Source organism: Aythya ferina, assembly GCF_964211825.1.
Source record: "Aythya ferina genome assembly, chromosome: 11".
Taxonomy (NCBI): domain Eukaryota; kingdom Metazoa; phylum Chordata; class Aves; order Anseriformes; family Anatidae; genus Aythya; species Aythya ferina.
Genome location: NC_140307.1, coordinates 3,037,395 through 3,052,347, shown reverse-complemented (window position 1 = coordinate 3,052,347; position 14,953 = coordinate 3,037,395). Strand labels below are relative to the sequence as shown.

General features: G+C 55.4%; 2 protein-coding genes across 2 annotated transcripts; one reads left to right on the top strand and one right to left on the bottom strand.

The window, feature by feature from the left end:
• Positions 1-1,671: 1,671 nt before the first annotated feature.
• UBAP1L (ubiquitin associated protein 1 like) lies at positions 1,672-10,025 on the top strand. The gene is made up of 5 exons (XM_084532620.1): positions 1,672-1,976; positions 3,303-4,025; positions 4,573-4,770; positions 7,754-7,855; positions 8,781-10,025. The coding sequence occupies exons 1-5, from the start codon at positions 1,845-1,847 to the stop codon at positions 8,913-8,915; spliced, it is 1,290 nt and encodes a 429-aa protein (XP_084388746.1). The 5' UTR covers positions 1,672-1,844; the 3' UTR covers positions 8,916-10,025.
• Positions 10,026-12,435: 2,410 nt separating this feature from the next.
• KBTBD13 (kelch repeat and BTB domain containing 13) lies at positions 12,436-14,896 on the bottom strand. Its single transcript, XM_084532611.1, has one exon. It carries the CDS (start codon positions 14,164-14,166, stop codon positions 12,790-12,792), a length of 1,377 nt encoding a protein of 458 aa, XP_084388737.1. The 5' UTR covers positions 14,167-14,896; the 3' UTR covers positions 12,436-12,789.
• Positions 14,897-14,953: the final 57 nt, after the last annotated feature.

Below are 14,953 nucleotides of genomic sequence, written 5' to 3'. Positions count from 1 at the left end.
CCTGTATGAGGACAGCAGGACTTTGGTATGGCTTTAACCACGTTGATGCTGCACTCCACAACACAGCTTCTACTCTGTAAATGAGCCTGGGTCTTTTGGAGACAGTTCCAGGTGCTGCACAGCTGTCAGGATGTGTGGGTTTGCACCAAACCGGGCCATCCGCGGCCGGCAGGGGCCGTGCCATGACGTTGACGAGCTGGGGAAAACAGGGACAATGTGGCTTCGATGACAGATGTTTACCTGCCTTCCCTTCGTCAGCACTTGCACGGATTGTAACCTGGGCTGAGCCCTCTCAGGCTGGGCAGCAGATGGCTCCCGGCACGTTGCACGGCGCGGGCTCGCGGCAGCACACATGCGGGGCCAGCCAAGCTGGTTAGGGGCTGCGGGGATTTGGGGCTCCTGGCGTCAGCAGCTGGGTGACAGCTCCTTGGAGTTGTGGTGAGAGCAACATGTGGTGCCAAGCTATTGTGTGTTTTGCTCTTAATTCGAAGCAGTTTGTCTCATTCTTGTCCGAAGGTAAGGAGCTGCCTTTCTCAAATGCCATTTCCCATTTTCCTTATTTTTACATTAAATTAACAGGCAGCTTTTTTGTTCTGTATACGTTCAGCCACTTATTTTCTTTTTGTGGAGTGTTTATCTTCATCGTCATAGAGGCCATTCCTTTCTAAAGGGGAAAAAAAAAAAGTAAAGACACTTCCATGGCTACAGATGTCACACAAAGTGTTTGCCTTATGACCAGCATGACTGGTGAGGACCGGGACAAACAGGCTGCAGATTCCAGAAGTCAGACGAAGACTTACCATCAAGGCAGGTTTTTGCCAGTCGACGTTATAGAAAGGAAACTATTTTGTGCGCTGTCATCGCTGGGGACTTGGGACTAGATGTAAGAAGTAGTGGCTTATTTTTTACTAAACTGAGTCATTTATGCAGAACCGATGGCTACATGATCGCAGTAATATTTTCCATGCCACCATTCCCAGTTCATCAGAAATTTTTCTCTCCCCAGCCATTCCTAATCCTAAAACACATCACGGTGCTTAAAACGAGCAGCTGGTTCTTAGAAGCTAATCTCCCCTTAAAATGGCTCGTTCAGCATCCCTCTAACACCGTGGCTTGCACCAGCGTGAACCGTGGCAAAAGCTACTGAAACAGAAAATAGGAATAAAGGTAGGAAATAGGAATAAAGGTAGAAAATAGGAATAAAATGCAGGTGCTTCTGTAGCTCTGTGTTGGGTAGAGCAATGGACACCAGCCCAGTAACACAGCGACACGGGGATGGTTCCCCTGGTGTGGCAGCTCCACGTGATGGCTCGGAGTGGTGTGGCGGCCACGTGCCATCTCTGCCACCCAGCCCAGGTCACTGGGAGGTGATCTCCTCCTCCTCCTCCTTCTCTTTCACCTCCTCCTCCCCTTAGGAGGAGCTGGCAGGAGCTCTACAGAAGCTTCTGTAGAGCGGTTTCTGTTCTACAGCTGGGAAAAGGGCTCAGTGCCTTGCATGGGGAAGCAATGAGGCATGCATGGGGGTGGCAAAGGGGTGGAAGCGGAGGAGAAAAATGCTCAGGCTCTATGCTGAATGAAGCCATAAGCTTGGTCAGGAGACTCAAGCTCCAAATGGCAAAGGATAGTTCACAGAAATCTTCCTGCTATCTAGGAATTAAGACTTTGCAAATCTGGGTGGTGTGCACAGAGTTTTTCCTCTCTCCAAAAGATCCCTTGAAACAGCTCAGTTTTCTCTCCTTCCCCACAAAATTTGCCAGTGTTACCTCACTTCCTCACAGGTGCCAGTCCTTCCATTGACATTTTTGTCCCTCCTCCTTTTAGACAGCAAGAAATTGGCGGTGATAATGAGCTACCTGGACGGAGTCCCCTTCCGGACGGCCAAGAGCCTCGAAGAAGACCTGGCAGGACAAAACACCTTTATTGATGCGCCAGCCATAGACCTTCCCGACTGCACCGACATCCTCATGAGCACCATGGTGGGTTGGCCTTTCCATGTCCCCTTCCACTGGGATGCTGACGGGGATGCTTGTCTTGGGGAAGGGGAGGAAGGAAAACCTTCGAGTTGGTGTCCTCCCCATCGGTTGTTGTTCAGTAGGAGCGTGAGGAGGTGAGGACTGTGAGTTTTGGGGGTGGGAGGAAGGGCTCTGGTTGGGTTTGGGCTTCCTTAATCCCATCCGAGCCTGAGGATGAGATGGATGGAGGGTCTTTCCTCGATAGGATGCTTGATTTGTTCTTGAAAAGGGCCAATTTTAGGCCTTGGTCTGGGAGCATTTTGTGGTCTGTAATCATCACAATCTCATTAATTTATAATGCTTAATAAATATTAATAAGTCTATCGGAGATGTGACCAGGCAATGCTGCCTGTGCTGGTAACTTGTTTCCTCTGAGGTTTTGTGATCTTCCTCATCAGCCAGTCCTACACTGCTGCCGAAAACACCCCTGGTGCTGTAGCGGCCTTGGTCACTGGGACATCACCACAGCACAAAATGGAGCTCACAGGGGGTCAGAAGTCCCCTCACCCCATGCCACTGTGCGGCAGTGCCTCGAGCAGTCTCACCCGTAGATGGGGTCAGAGCACTGTGCTGGGGCACCCTGGGCCTTCTGCTTCCTGCGGCCTGCTCCAGCACGAAAACACCATTTTTGAGATTTTTCCATTTCCTTCGGGATTCCTCAAATCTCGAGCAGCAGGCAGGTGGCAGTCTGCAGGCCGAGGTGTTGCTGAGCTGCGTCCATCCCCCCAGCCCCACCTCAGGGGGATCCATGGGGACATGTCTGTCTGTCCTGGAGGCAGGCGGTGGTGGGACAGGACGACATTCTCCACATGGTGTTTTCCTCGGGGAGGGTGGCTGGGGCAGGGCACAGCAGTAGCAGCAGCATTCCTGGGCCATGAATGTGCCTGCCAGGGCTGGAGGAGGCCTTGTTTGGAGAGCGCTGGGGCACGCAGGGCTTGCTTGTTCCCAGCAAGTGCCCTGATGTGAGGCTCGGACATGTTCGAAGCCGGGTGATGCGGACACGACCCCTCTGCCCTGCATAAAAAACCCTTTCCGCAGAGTTTTAAATATGACTGTAAGCAGTAATAACGCCGCAGCTGGATGTTTTCCAAGTGAAAATGTTGAGGGTTCCTCATAGGGATGAGGCCGGCGCTGCCCAGCCCTGCAGCCCTGCTGCCCGTTGCCATCCCCAGTGGGGTCTAATACAGGAACGACATGGCCTGGGTGAATTATTATGGGGCTTGTCCCGTACCCGCTGAACCGTGGTGGTGTTTGGGGTGTGCTCACTTGCTGCTCCTTGCTCTCCCTCAGCACGACTTCTCGCTGGAACGAAAGGTGCTCTACTGGCTGGAGGCTGCCTCTCAGCACCAGACCTCCCGGCACCGGCTCACCACTGACACCGTCCCCACGGCCCCGCCGTGCTGGCTGCTGCTCGTGGACGCCGCCGAGGGCAGGGAGACGACCGGGGGCAGAGCTCGGGATGGCGCAGTGCGGCGCTGCATCAGCCTCAACGCCGCTGACCAGGGCAGAGGCAGAGCCTCTGACACGGAGAGCGAGGCCGCGCGCCCGGAGGAGGACGGGTACTTGGAAGATGATGAGTATTCCTCCACCTCCTGGGAAGAAAATGACCGGGATGAGAACATTTTCCGGAGGAGAAACCAGCACGTCTTTCAGCAGATCCGACCGAAGACATCGCCTGGCTTGCTGGAGCCGCCTCCGGAGAACGGCTTCAAGACAGCAAGCCCGGATACGGGCAAGCAGAGGCGGTCTTTGGTTTTATTCAATAACATGAAGAACGAGCTGGAAGCAGCCAGGAGGAAGCTGGCTGCTTTGGTGCATCCTTTAAACAGAGCCACAGCCGAGAACGGAGGGCTCCCAGAGCCACCAGCACTCCCCCAGCGCTCCCGAAACAACAGGAGCCTCAAGTACGGGCCGGCAGCGGCCATATCCTGCGCGGGAGGCTTGGTGCCAGCCCCCCCTCCAGGGCCGGCTGCCCCCATGCCCCCCATCCGCAAGCACAAGCCCACGGTCCCGGTAAGCTGCTCCTTTTTCCTGCTGCTTAATTTTCAATTGATTTTTCTTTTTTTTTTTTTTTTAAAGTAGGCTGGGTTTGGTGGCCTCCCCCCAGAGGTGCTCCTGGGTGCTGATTTCCCTGATCTCTATCTGTCGCTGGGCATGGATTTATTTAAGTCTGGTCTTCTTTTGAGAGAAAGCTTGTGGTTAAATTGTTGTAGGTGCCCCCAAACCACGTAATAACCACTTATTTGGGAGGTGCGCGTCCCAGCTTCTCCAAGGCTCCATGGGCATTGCTTCCAAGCCGCTGGGGAAGCACCGAGGGTCCTGCTCCCAGCAAGCTCACCCATTTCTGGGGAAAAAAAAAATGTATAGCAGGGAAAGCATGCACGTGCCTGAAGGGGATTGCTGTATTTATGGGAACTTTCCTTGTGGTGCTCTAACTAACACAAGGACACTTGATGAGAAGTGCTGGAGCAATGCTCTCTGCCACCTGCCTCCACCGTGCTGGCTTGGGGAGGTGGCCCCATCCCAGTTGTCCAACACGGGGTCCTGTCTGATTTTGCAGTCCCTCAGCCCCTACACCTGCCTGCCCCCGGCGCGGCCGCTGGCGTCCCGCAAAACCAAGCCGGATTCGGCGACCGACCTGCTCGCGGCGCTGAGCCAGGAGGAGCGCGACCTCATCGAGCCCGTCATCGCCTTGGGCTACCCGGCCCGCAAAGCCATCCTCACCCTCCAGAAGACCGGGAGGCAAAGCCTGGGGCAGGTTGGTGGAGCTGGTGTTTTTTTTGGGAAAAAAAAAATCATCTTTCCATGGTGAGAGATTCACCTTTGCTGCTTCTGCTCTGAGTGGGCTCCCCGCGGCCCTGTTCTCCTTTGGGGAAAATTTATTGCGGCCATTTATTGCATTTTGGTGTCAAAGCAGGGTTTTATGTTAGCTGGCATGCCCACAGCTTAGCTGTAGGAAACGTGCAGCGAGTGGTGCTCAGCTTGTCAGCGAGCGATAGTGGCCGGGTGCTGCCATCCTCCCCATCTGGTGCGCAGAGCGCAGCGTTCTTCTGTGCAGATCCTGCCCCCGTATATGGGAACTTTTTGCACATCGTTTTTTCTCGGCTGTTAGCTCGGTGTGACGATTTCCACACAAACACCCCAGGGATTTGCCTGGTCGCTCTCCAAAGCTCGAGATGCCTGCGCTGGAGCGACCAGCGGCTCCACACAAGCGTCGCGTTCGGGTCACCGAGCGCAACCACCGAGCTTTTGTGAGAAACCCACTGTCCTAACCTGGAATTTAGTTTAGATAATTAACGTATAACCTCCTCCTACAATGGTATCTGAGTCCTGTCCTGTCTGTGCCCCCAGTTCCTGAGTCTCTGCCAGGCTGAGGAGCATCACTGAGCATTGTTGGTGGGTGTCCCCGGGAGCTGCCTGTGTGCGGGGCCGCGTGGGGCAGCTCCATCCAACTCACGCCTCTGGTTGCCATACAAAGATGTTCTGATGTTGGGTCTTTTCCCAGCTTCTGTCTCCTTCTGATGTACCTCAGCTCCCCAGGACCCCAGGAGAGCGCTGCTACGAGCCCAGGAGGGAAGGGAAGCTTTATTTCATCAAGATTAAAGGTTTCTATGTAGGCAGGGAGAGGGAAATGGGAGAGCACAGCCCACAGTCGTTGTGGAGGGCCATCAAACATGTTTTGTAGCGATGTCTCTCTTTCTTGTGAAGGAGAATTTCCTCCTAAAAACACTGCAGTCTGCTCCCTTCTGTGTGAACACACAGGCTCCCACTCTCTTGGAGAGGTGATTGATGCACCAAAATACCGGGTCTACCTTGTATCCTGGTCTCTCCACCAGACGTTCCCATCTTTCACATTTAAGCCCAGCACAGCCAAGATGAAGAGCAAGGCCTAGCTGTTCAGGCGATCATAACAAGCACAGAACTACCAAATTAGGCCAAGACCTTCCTGGAAAATATGTTTCAAGTTAAAAACAAGGGCTGTGGACGCTCTTCATTGCTTGCTGGTGTCACACGGGGTTTCAGCGTGTGACGATGACAGCTTCAAACACGAAGATTGACTGTGGCACCAGATGGTAGCCAAAAATTGTTCCGTTTCTTCGCAGTGTCAAGCGAAGCTGGCAGAGCCCACCCTGGGGGAGCTAGCAAACTTTTCTAAGTCTGCTGCCTTAACAAGGCGATGCCTCCTCAGTTTTGGTGGAAAAGCTTCTCCAAAAGGCTCTGTCGGGCTTAGGGTCGCCCTGATGTGATCTTCAGTGCTTCCTACAGGCCTTTCACCCGCTGACCCCATCCGGCTGTGGCTCCCCAAGGCTCACTGCCACTTGTAGAAGCTGTGTCCTTGGAGGCTCAGTGCTGGAGGGGTGGCACCAAATAACATGTTCACACAGCCCTGGCCATGTTTCCCCGTTCCTTCACCACGAAATTGCTACTGGGGAAACATTTGGTGCTCGGGTATGGGAGGCTAACCCCTGCTTGAGGCCTTGGCTTCACGTCCATGTGGGTTATAAGGACCCTCTTTGAGGCATCACCAAGAGCTGCTGCAGCAAGGTGGCAATGTTACGGGTGTGCAGAAGCTCCCTGCAGCTCTGTGTGCCCATCAGACGTTCCCCACCATGTTTTTGCACTGGAAATCCAAGCACCGAGCTTGCTGGCCCTCCACCATGCTCCTCCTAGGGCGAGGGGAGCCTCCTGCTGCTTCCCCAGCAAGCCATCAGCCCCGCGCTGAACCCGGGAGGTGAGCAGGTCGAAGTATTTAAAAACCTGTTTTTGTTTAGTCTTGAGGATATAGATGTATTTTCTTTAATGATAAAAATCGCGGAGTTGACAGCGGGACAGATTTCGAGCAGCGTGTCGGATTGCCAAGCCTGGCTGCACTGGGCTCTGAACGTGGGGAGCAGCTCTCCCTGTAACAGGGCAAGAAAATGCAGCCATGGTCTGGTTTTTTAGTTAGTAAGGTAGTGAGGAAAATCTCACCAGGTTATGAATGCCAATGACCAGTGAATAACTTGTGTCTGAGTTGAAAACCCACTCTTTAAGGCTTACATTAAAAAAAAAATATCTTACCCTGCTGCAGGGGGACTAGCTGTTTAGCCAAGCTATATAAGCTCAGCATTTGAGGGACTTTTTTTGGCCTTTTCGTGTGTTTTATGGTCTTTTACTGCATCCTCCTCCTTGGCTACAGCGCAGCTGAAGAGGGTGGAGGTCTGGGAGATATGAATCAGCCTCTCCTTGGATGAAGCAGACACGGTTTTGGGGAGACCCCTGGGCTCCTCACCGTCTCTCCAAGCAGCCATTTCCATATATATTTTTTTTCCACTATTGTATAGCTCATTAATTATTATCTGTCACGCATGTTTTTGGACAGTGAATGATTCTCGTGGTATTCCAAAGATACCGCTGGGAATTGTGCTGTCAGCACTCCAAGAACAATGAGGAAAGCCAAAAATAACTGTTTGCTTTCGGTAATGACAGCACACAGCCCTCCCCTGGGGCTGGGGGGGTTCGCACGGGTCCCGCAGGGGCCCAGGGCTGGGAGCATCAAAGGGAAGCAGGGGTTAGGGATCAGCGTGCACCTGGCATTTCACCCAGGCAGGCTCTGCTTAATGAAAAAAAAAAATATATATATATAAAAAAAAACAGCTTTCAGATGGTTGCTTGGTGTTCCGGATGGTTCAGATGTTTGCTCTGCCCCCGCGTCCCTCTGTTCCCACCCTGGGTTTAACCCTCCTCGTCTTCTCCTCCAGTTCCTGGGCTACCTCCGGGCCTGCGACCGGCTGCTGAAGCAGGGCTACGAGGAAGGGCAGGTGGAGGAGGCCATGGAAATGTTCCAGTACTCAGAGAAAAAGGTCAGAGCGGCGCAGTGCCCAGCCTTTTGTCCCACCTGCCTGCCTCCTGTGCAGCCTCCTGCCGGGTCGGGGCCTGGTGCTCGGCCAGCAGTGAGCCCACACACCCTGCAGCCCGGGCTCAAGCCCCCAGGATGATGTTGCATGGCCATAAGGGCTCGCAGAGGATTGTCTCCCTCCTTGTTCTCTCCCTGCTGTGCGAGTATGATGCTTGCACAGCCCCGGTGTGAATCCCATCCCCAGGCACACCACCATCCGTGCTCCCGGCCTCCTGGCTGCCCATCGGCGTGTCCCAGGTGCAGGACCACGCGTCCCCTGCTCTGTTCTCCACCAGCATTCCCATTTCGGCTGCTGGCAGTTAAGATTAGAAGGACCTGCACGGTGCACAGAGCCAGGTAGAGGAAATCCCTGAGCCACCTTGGTGCTGTCGGACGTGATACCGGCTGTCACGGCACGTGGCATCACCCTGCTCGCCTCCGACGAGGGATTCAGCACCGGGATGGTGCCTGATCCTTGAATCTGGGAGGTTGAGGCTTGCTGAGGACAGGGCCCGGGTGAGGTGTTGCAGCGAGGCCCAGGCTGAGCAAGAGGGGAAGCAGAAGAAATGAATTGCAGGCTGCTTTCCTCGGTCTGCTGCGGTAGTTCTGCAATGCAAACACGCGGCTGGAATTCATATTAAACTTTATAAGGAATAAGTGAGGTTAGAGGCCGACTTCATTAACTGTTTCCTATTTTTTAAAGTTGCCTAAAGAAAGACTTTGTAAAACTAGCACTTGGCCTGCTCCCTTGATCTGCTCTGGCAGCGGGAGCTGCGGTGCCCTTCAGCAGTAACACAGCCCTGAGGGATCATCCAGCCCTGCCTGCTGAAATGGTGCACTGAAGGCATCCTGACGATAAAATCTCCCCTTTCTCTTCCTCCCCCTTCCAGGCAGCTGAATTCCTGCACTTGTTAGCTCAGTTCAACGACATGGGCTTCCAGCAGAACGAAATCAAAGAAGTCCTCCTGCTCTGCGGCAACCAGAGAGACAAGGCGCTGGAAGAGCTCATGATGAAGAGGCAGTGAAGGCGCCCAGCACCGACGGGCAGCTCCGTCCAGGACACCCAGCACTCATCCTGCTGCTCCATCCCCTCCTGGGCAGCAAGCAGCAGCTCACCAGCGTGGGTTCTCATCTCATCCGGGGACATCCATCACGCGCCAGTTTGTCATTGCGCCGAGGCTTCGCGTCGGCAGTGTTTATCTCCTCACCCACACACATCCACCCTCGAACAACGCTGCTGTTTAGATTAGGGGGGGGGGGAGATCCAAGCTGCCTTTCCTTTAGGCTGTGTGAAAGCAGAAAGCCAGCCTTCTCCCTGCACCTGGGGAACGCGCAGCTCCTGCGGCTCGTTTAGGCAGCGCCGTGTTTACAAATAGAGCCACGCGCGGTGATATAAATCATCAGGAGAGGGTGTTTTCATAAAAGCCGAGTGCTTTCGCAGAAACACCGCTTCTTCCTTTCTTGGGAAGATTCTCAGCTGACTTCATGACGTTTGGGTGTTGTAATCGAAACCTAGCCGGATCGACTTGGTGTCTCCTTCTGAACAAGAAACTTGAGAAAAACGCACAGCTCGGTGAAGGGTTTGGAAGGGAAACAGGCTGCCGTTGTTCTAGGTAACTGAGACACTGCTTTTACCCAGCACAATGAAAAACGGCTTGTGCAAGGCTTCATGCTCAGGAAACTTCACGAAATCAGAGCAGGGAGATGAAGGACTGGCTCAGCTCTGCCTTTCATTAGGCAAATTCAGGGGATGCTTCCCTAAATTGCGGAGACAGTGGCTCAAAATTAGGTTAAGCACAAACATTGGGATCAGGAAAATCTGGATGCCTGGGGGAGTTTTTGTGTGTAACTAAGTACAGAGACTGGGAGCTTCAGCTCACCATCGTACAGGATGTGTCTCGTGATTTGGCAGTGTAATGATGGGTAGTATTTTCATATAAAAGTACATTATTTCCCCGTGAATTAGATACAGATGCAATTTCTTTGAGTAAAGGTGCTTGGAGGGGTTCTTATAAAAACGTATCGGTGTCTTTTCCTATGAAAATGCCAACTGGCACAACGTATGAGGGACAATTCTTATTAATTAGTTGCGAAGTATTTACCACTTTTCCATTGTTTCTTTCCAAGCAATCTCCTTGCCCAGTGCATTAAAATGCATTAATCAAATTCAAACAACGTGTCCCTGCTCCACTCTTCTTTGGGTAGCTCTCAAAACAATGCACGCAGGTGTAGCCCTCCATGAATGCCTCTATCCTTGCCCAGTGGCAGAGCGAAGAGGACACTTTGCATCCAGATTTTGGGGGAACTGACCTGTCCATACCCAAGGATGGGCGTTTAATGCCTGCAACATCATGAATGTAAGTGAAAAGCAAAGTGAGGCACCTCCTTGTGTGGCCCCAGGAGATATCCTGCAAGGAAAAGAACGGGGAAATTGGTTGATGGAGCATGGGGTGGTGATCCCATCCCATCCCATCCCATCCCATCCCATCCCATCCCATCCCATCCCATCCCATCCCATCCCACCCCATCCATCCGTGGAGGCTGGCTGCGTCTTGCCTTCCTTGCAGCAGGTGGGAGCTCCCATCCATTTTTCCTGCAGGAGCCTTTGCTCGGGTTACACAAGCTTCTCTTTTCGATACGGCCCTTATAAGGCAAGTCCATTCTACAGACAGCTTTTCGTTACGTTCCTCCCTGCCAAGATGATGTCACCTTCAGCAGAAACTTGCAAAAGGTTAAGCTGTGATTAGATAGATCGCCTCGGCTCCGGCTGCAAGCTTTGGCGGAGCAAAACCCCATTAAGATTCGGAGGGGCAGATAACGGCGCTGCGCTCGTGCCAGTACCGCGTAACATCGAGTGCTAAATTCTGGAGCAGCAAAGCAGATCTGCAGCATCGTGCCCACTCACTGTGCAAAGGCAGAACAGCCTCTCACGCTGGCTCGTGATTTTTTTTCCCCCCCTGCTTGCAGAGGTACAAACAGCATCTTTTTTCTCCCTCTAAAAATTGCCTCGTGTTACGCTCTGTACCGCGGTCTGGGTGGACGGATGCAAGCAAGTTACTCATCTCTTGGGAACGTCCATGCCCCGCTCCCCAGTGCCAGCCAAGGCTTGCCTTTTCCATCAGGTGCTCCACTTAAAAAAGATCTTTTTCCCTTTGCAAACCTGTGAACTGTTGGGAAAACAGTGCCCGAAGGTGGGGGAGAAGTTGCACGGCTCGGTTGTTCCGGAGCTGGAAGGAATGGGAGAGGCTGCCAAGTTAAACTGTCTTGGGTTAGTCACAGAAGCTGCCATAAATATTTGAGTAACAGAAATGATTTTAACTTTATTTTAATGGAGGCTTTAAGCCCGCTCTTCAGCTTAACGTGGTTTAAAGCAGCGTGCTCCCGTGCGCTGCTTCCAGTTGGGAGAAGACAGCGCGAAATGTTAATTGGCCTCGTCTGGGAAGGGAGCAGGGATTTGACTCGATGGGATTTATGCTTGCAGCGTGCTCAGCTCTTCCGAATTCCTCCTGGGGTAACACAGGAGGTTACAGAAAACAAACCCGAGGGGAAGGAGGGGGAAGGCAGCCTTGTCGTGGGGAGCCAGCACGGGGCAGCTGATGCTGATGGGTGCTGATGGCAAGCTTGGGTTTTCTTGTTTATTTTGGTGTTGTTTTTTTCTCAAATGCAGTCTGTTTCGAAAATGCTGAGAACTTGGCGAGGGCCAGCAGTGTGAGCAGTGGAGTCATCCCAGTTGGTGTGCCCTGACCCCCAGGGGAGGGGAGCAGGGGCACCCTGGTGCACGGGAGCCCGGATGGGCGATATTTGGGGTCTGCTGCCAGCTTAATTCCCTGTCCCTATCCCGCCCGAGGGACAGCAGCACAAAGCATTTGCCAAGGGAGGCGAGGGCAACCCTTCTCTGAACATCCCCAGAGCAAAGCCAGGAGCTGGCAGGGGTCTGACAGCCTCCAGCATTTTGGGATTGTGGCTGACCGGGATGGCTCAGCTGGTAACGGAGCTCTGCCAGCTGAGGACACTTGGGCACCTGTCCTCTCCTTCCCTTTTTCACACCCTCTGTGTCTCCGAGGTTTGTTATGTCCTAAAAAGCCCCCTCTGGCTTATAAAAGAGGACAGCTAGCCCCTGTCTCTGCGTTGTGTCTCCCTGGAGGAGTCAGCAGCTGGCTGGTGCCCTCGAGGACAGGAGGGATGCTTCCCAGAGAGGTACCCATTCACCCCAGAGCACGGCCTGTCCCCATGCAGGTTTTTGGAGAGAAACCCCAATTCTGAGGTCTCTCCCCTCCATCCCCCTGTGCCCCTTTGTCCCCCTATCCCGGGTGCAGCCGGTGCCTCCCCGGGGAGCTCGGGGCTGCCTGGGAACCGTGCTCCTGCCAGCAGCTCTGAGCGGAGCCGCAGCTGAGAAAGCATTTGGTGTGTGGTCGGATAGCAAAGGGGACAGGAGGGAGCGCTGACGTGGGTCCCCCCTTCGGAGGTATTTCCCTTTCTGAAGGGAAAAAGGAAAAAAAAAAGCCACAAGAGAAGAGTAATGAAAACCACAGGGCTTTTTTACAGCTTTCCCTTTAATTCCAGGATGTGAAGACTGATTTCCCAGCGGAGCAGAGAGCAGGAGGGACGCTGCGCACCTTCAGAGCGGGGCCAAAATCGGTCAACCTAACGTCTGCACCTCTCCAGAGCCCGTCCTCTGCAGGAGCCACAGGGTCCTGCACGCCGTTGGCTCACATTTGGTGGGACTTGGCGCACGGCTGCTGTGACATCCCGCGGCCCCTTCCCCTCTGGCAGGGCCAGCGTCACCTCCAGGTCCAACGCGCCACCTCCGTGGACCTGGGCACAGCTCCGCAGAGGAAGAGAGGAGCCCAGGGGAGCGGCCAGGCGCGAGGGGAGCACCCTGAGGTGGGCCGGGGCCGCCTACGTGGCGACGTCGTGGTCGCGCCGCGGCAGGCGCAGGAGGAAGGTCTGCAGGGAGCCGCTGCGGGGGAAACCCGCCCGCTCCTTCTTGAACCTCCAGGTCTCCTCTTCCACCGAGTAGAGGAGCGTCAGCATCTTGTTGACCGTGTAGACCGTGTCGCCCTTGATGAGGGCGGTGAAGAGGGCTCCTTTGCTGTTCAGGAACTGCCCGGGCAGAGCCGTCCACTGCCGCGAGGTCAGGTTGAAGCAGTCGATGACGCAGCGCAAGAAGTCGTCCGAGGGGCCATTGCGCATGACGTAGAGGTTGTCGCGGTGGGCCACCATGCAGTGCCCGTAGCTCTGCTGCCGCTTCAGCTCGGTGACGGGGAGCCAGGCGTCCTGCTGGCTCTCGTACTCGTAGATGACGGTGGTGTCCAGCGGCTTCCACAGGCAGACGAAGATCTGCCCCAGGGCTTGGGCGCAGGGCGCGGCCGAGCTGGGCTGCGGCAGGTCGGAGACGAAGGTCCAGGTGTTGGAGGACACCTCGTAGCGCTCCACGGACTTGAGCGAGATCTTCTCGTACTCGCCGCCGATGGCGTAGAGGCAGCCCTCGTGGCCCACCAGCCGCACGTCGTAGCGCAGCTGGTGCGGGCTGGGGAACTCGCTCCAGGCGTTGGTGTCGGCGTCGTAGCAGAAGCTGCTCTCCACCACCTGCTTGCTGGCCCCGTAGACGCCCCCCACGATGTAGATCTTGTTGTCCATGGTGGCCATGCCGGCTAGGAACGTGCTGGCGCTCAGCGGCAGGCACGAGAGGGTCCTCCACGTGTTGGCCTCCTCGTCCAGGTAGCAGATGGTCCTGGAGAGGTCCTCCAGGAACTCGAAGGTGGGAGTGTGGGCTCCCACGGCCACGAAGGAGCTGGGCAGGAGGGCTTCCACGTAGGCCAGCAGGTCGGCGGAGAGGCAGTCCAGGTAGTCCTCCAGCTCGGTGTAGCTGTCCCTGATGTAGAGCGCGGCGCGGTGGAAGAGGTCCAGGAGGCCGAAGATGGCTGCGGCCTGGTAGAGCAGGATGCAGTTGTCAGAGTTGATGGTGTTGATCAGGTACTTGGCCAAGGGCTTGGCCTGCAGGAAGGCGGCGCATTCGACCGCCTGGAAGGTCTCCTCGCCCCCCAGCACCGGCCGCTCGCCCGCCAGCACCCGCAGCATGGCGAGGAAGCCGGCGGCGCTCAGCTCCCCCAGCACGATCTCCTCCTGCTTGCTCTCCTTCATGCCCGAGCGGAACAGGGCACGGAAATACTCGCTGCTCTCCACCAGCACGGCCTTCTCCACCGAGAACAGCTGCCCCTCCACACGGATACGCACGCTGGCCGGTGCCCGAGCGCCGTCCTCCTCCGGGGTCATCCTCGCCCGGCTCTCGGGGGGCAAGGGGACAGCCCCCGATGCTCCTCCTCGCCGTGCCCGGAGGCCTCCTCCACCCTTGGGCGTCTTTGCCGTGCTGCCGCCGCTCGCTTGTAATATAAATCCCCTCGGCTAAAGATAGCCCGGCTCGTGATCGGCCCCGCGGGCAGCCAGCGGCCCCTTTCCAAGGCATCCGCCGCGCTCGCCGCCCACCCTAAAGGCAGGGGGGTCTCCGGCGGGGTCTGCGGGTCACGGTGGGGCTGCTGGCGATTTGGGGCATCCTCCCCGTGAGACCCCAAGGGGCCGCTTCCCACCGCAGGCGCCGGGCATCACGGGGAGGGCTCCACGTGGTTGTCGTCCAGCTGGGCCGCGCTGCCGGGAAGAGCAGGGCTCTGTACTATTTTTTCCCTTGCAAACATCAGTTTTATGATCACGGGGGGGTAAGGGACGTCAGCAAGCTTCGGTGCCTTCCAGCCCGGCCGTGGGAAAGGGGCTCTGCGTGGCCAAGGGCAGGGAGAGATGTTTACGGGGGAGCTTCCCTTTGCGAACAGGCCCTGGGTCTCCCTTAGGTAGGAGACACTTGAGCAACAGGGGCAAAATTCATCCCTGGCACACGAGCAATGAAAACGTGTGCTTTGTTTGGGGACCCCGTGGAAATAGAAATGAAGTGCACAACTGCCCGAAAATGAGAGCCCCCTGGGGTTCGCCCCGCAGCACCCAGATGCAGCAGAGCCTGGAGGGGCTGCGGGTGGAGACGAAGCCACCTGTGAGTAAAGAAAAAAAAAAAAAA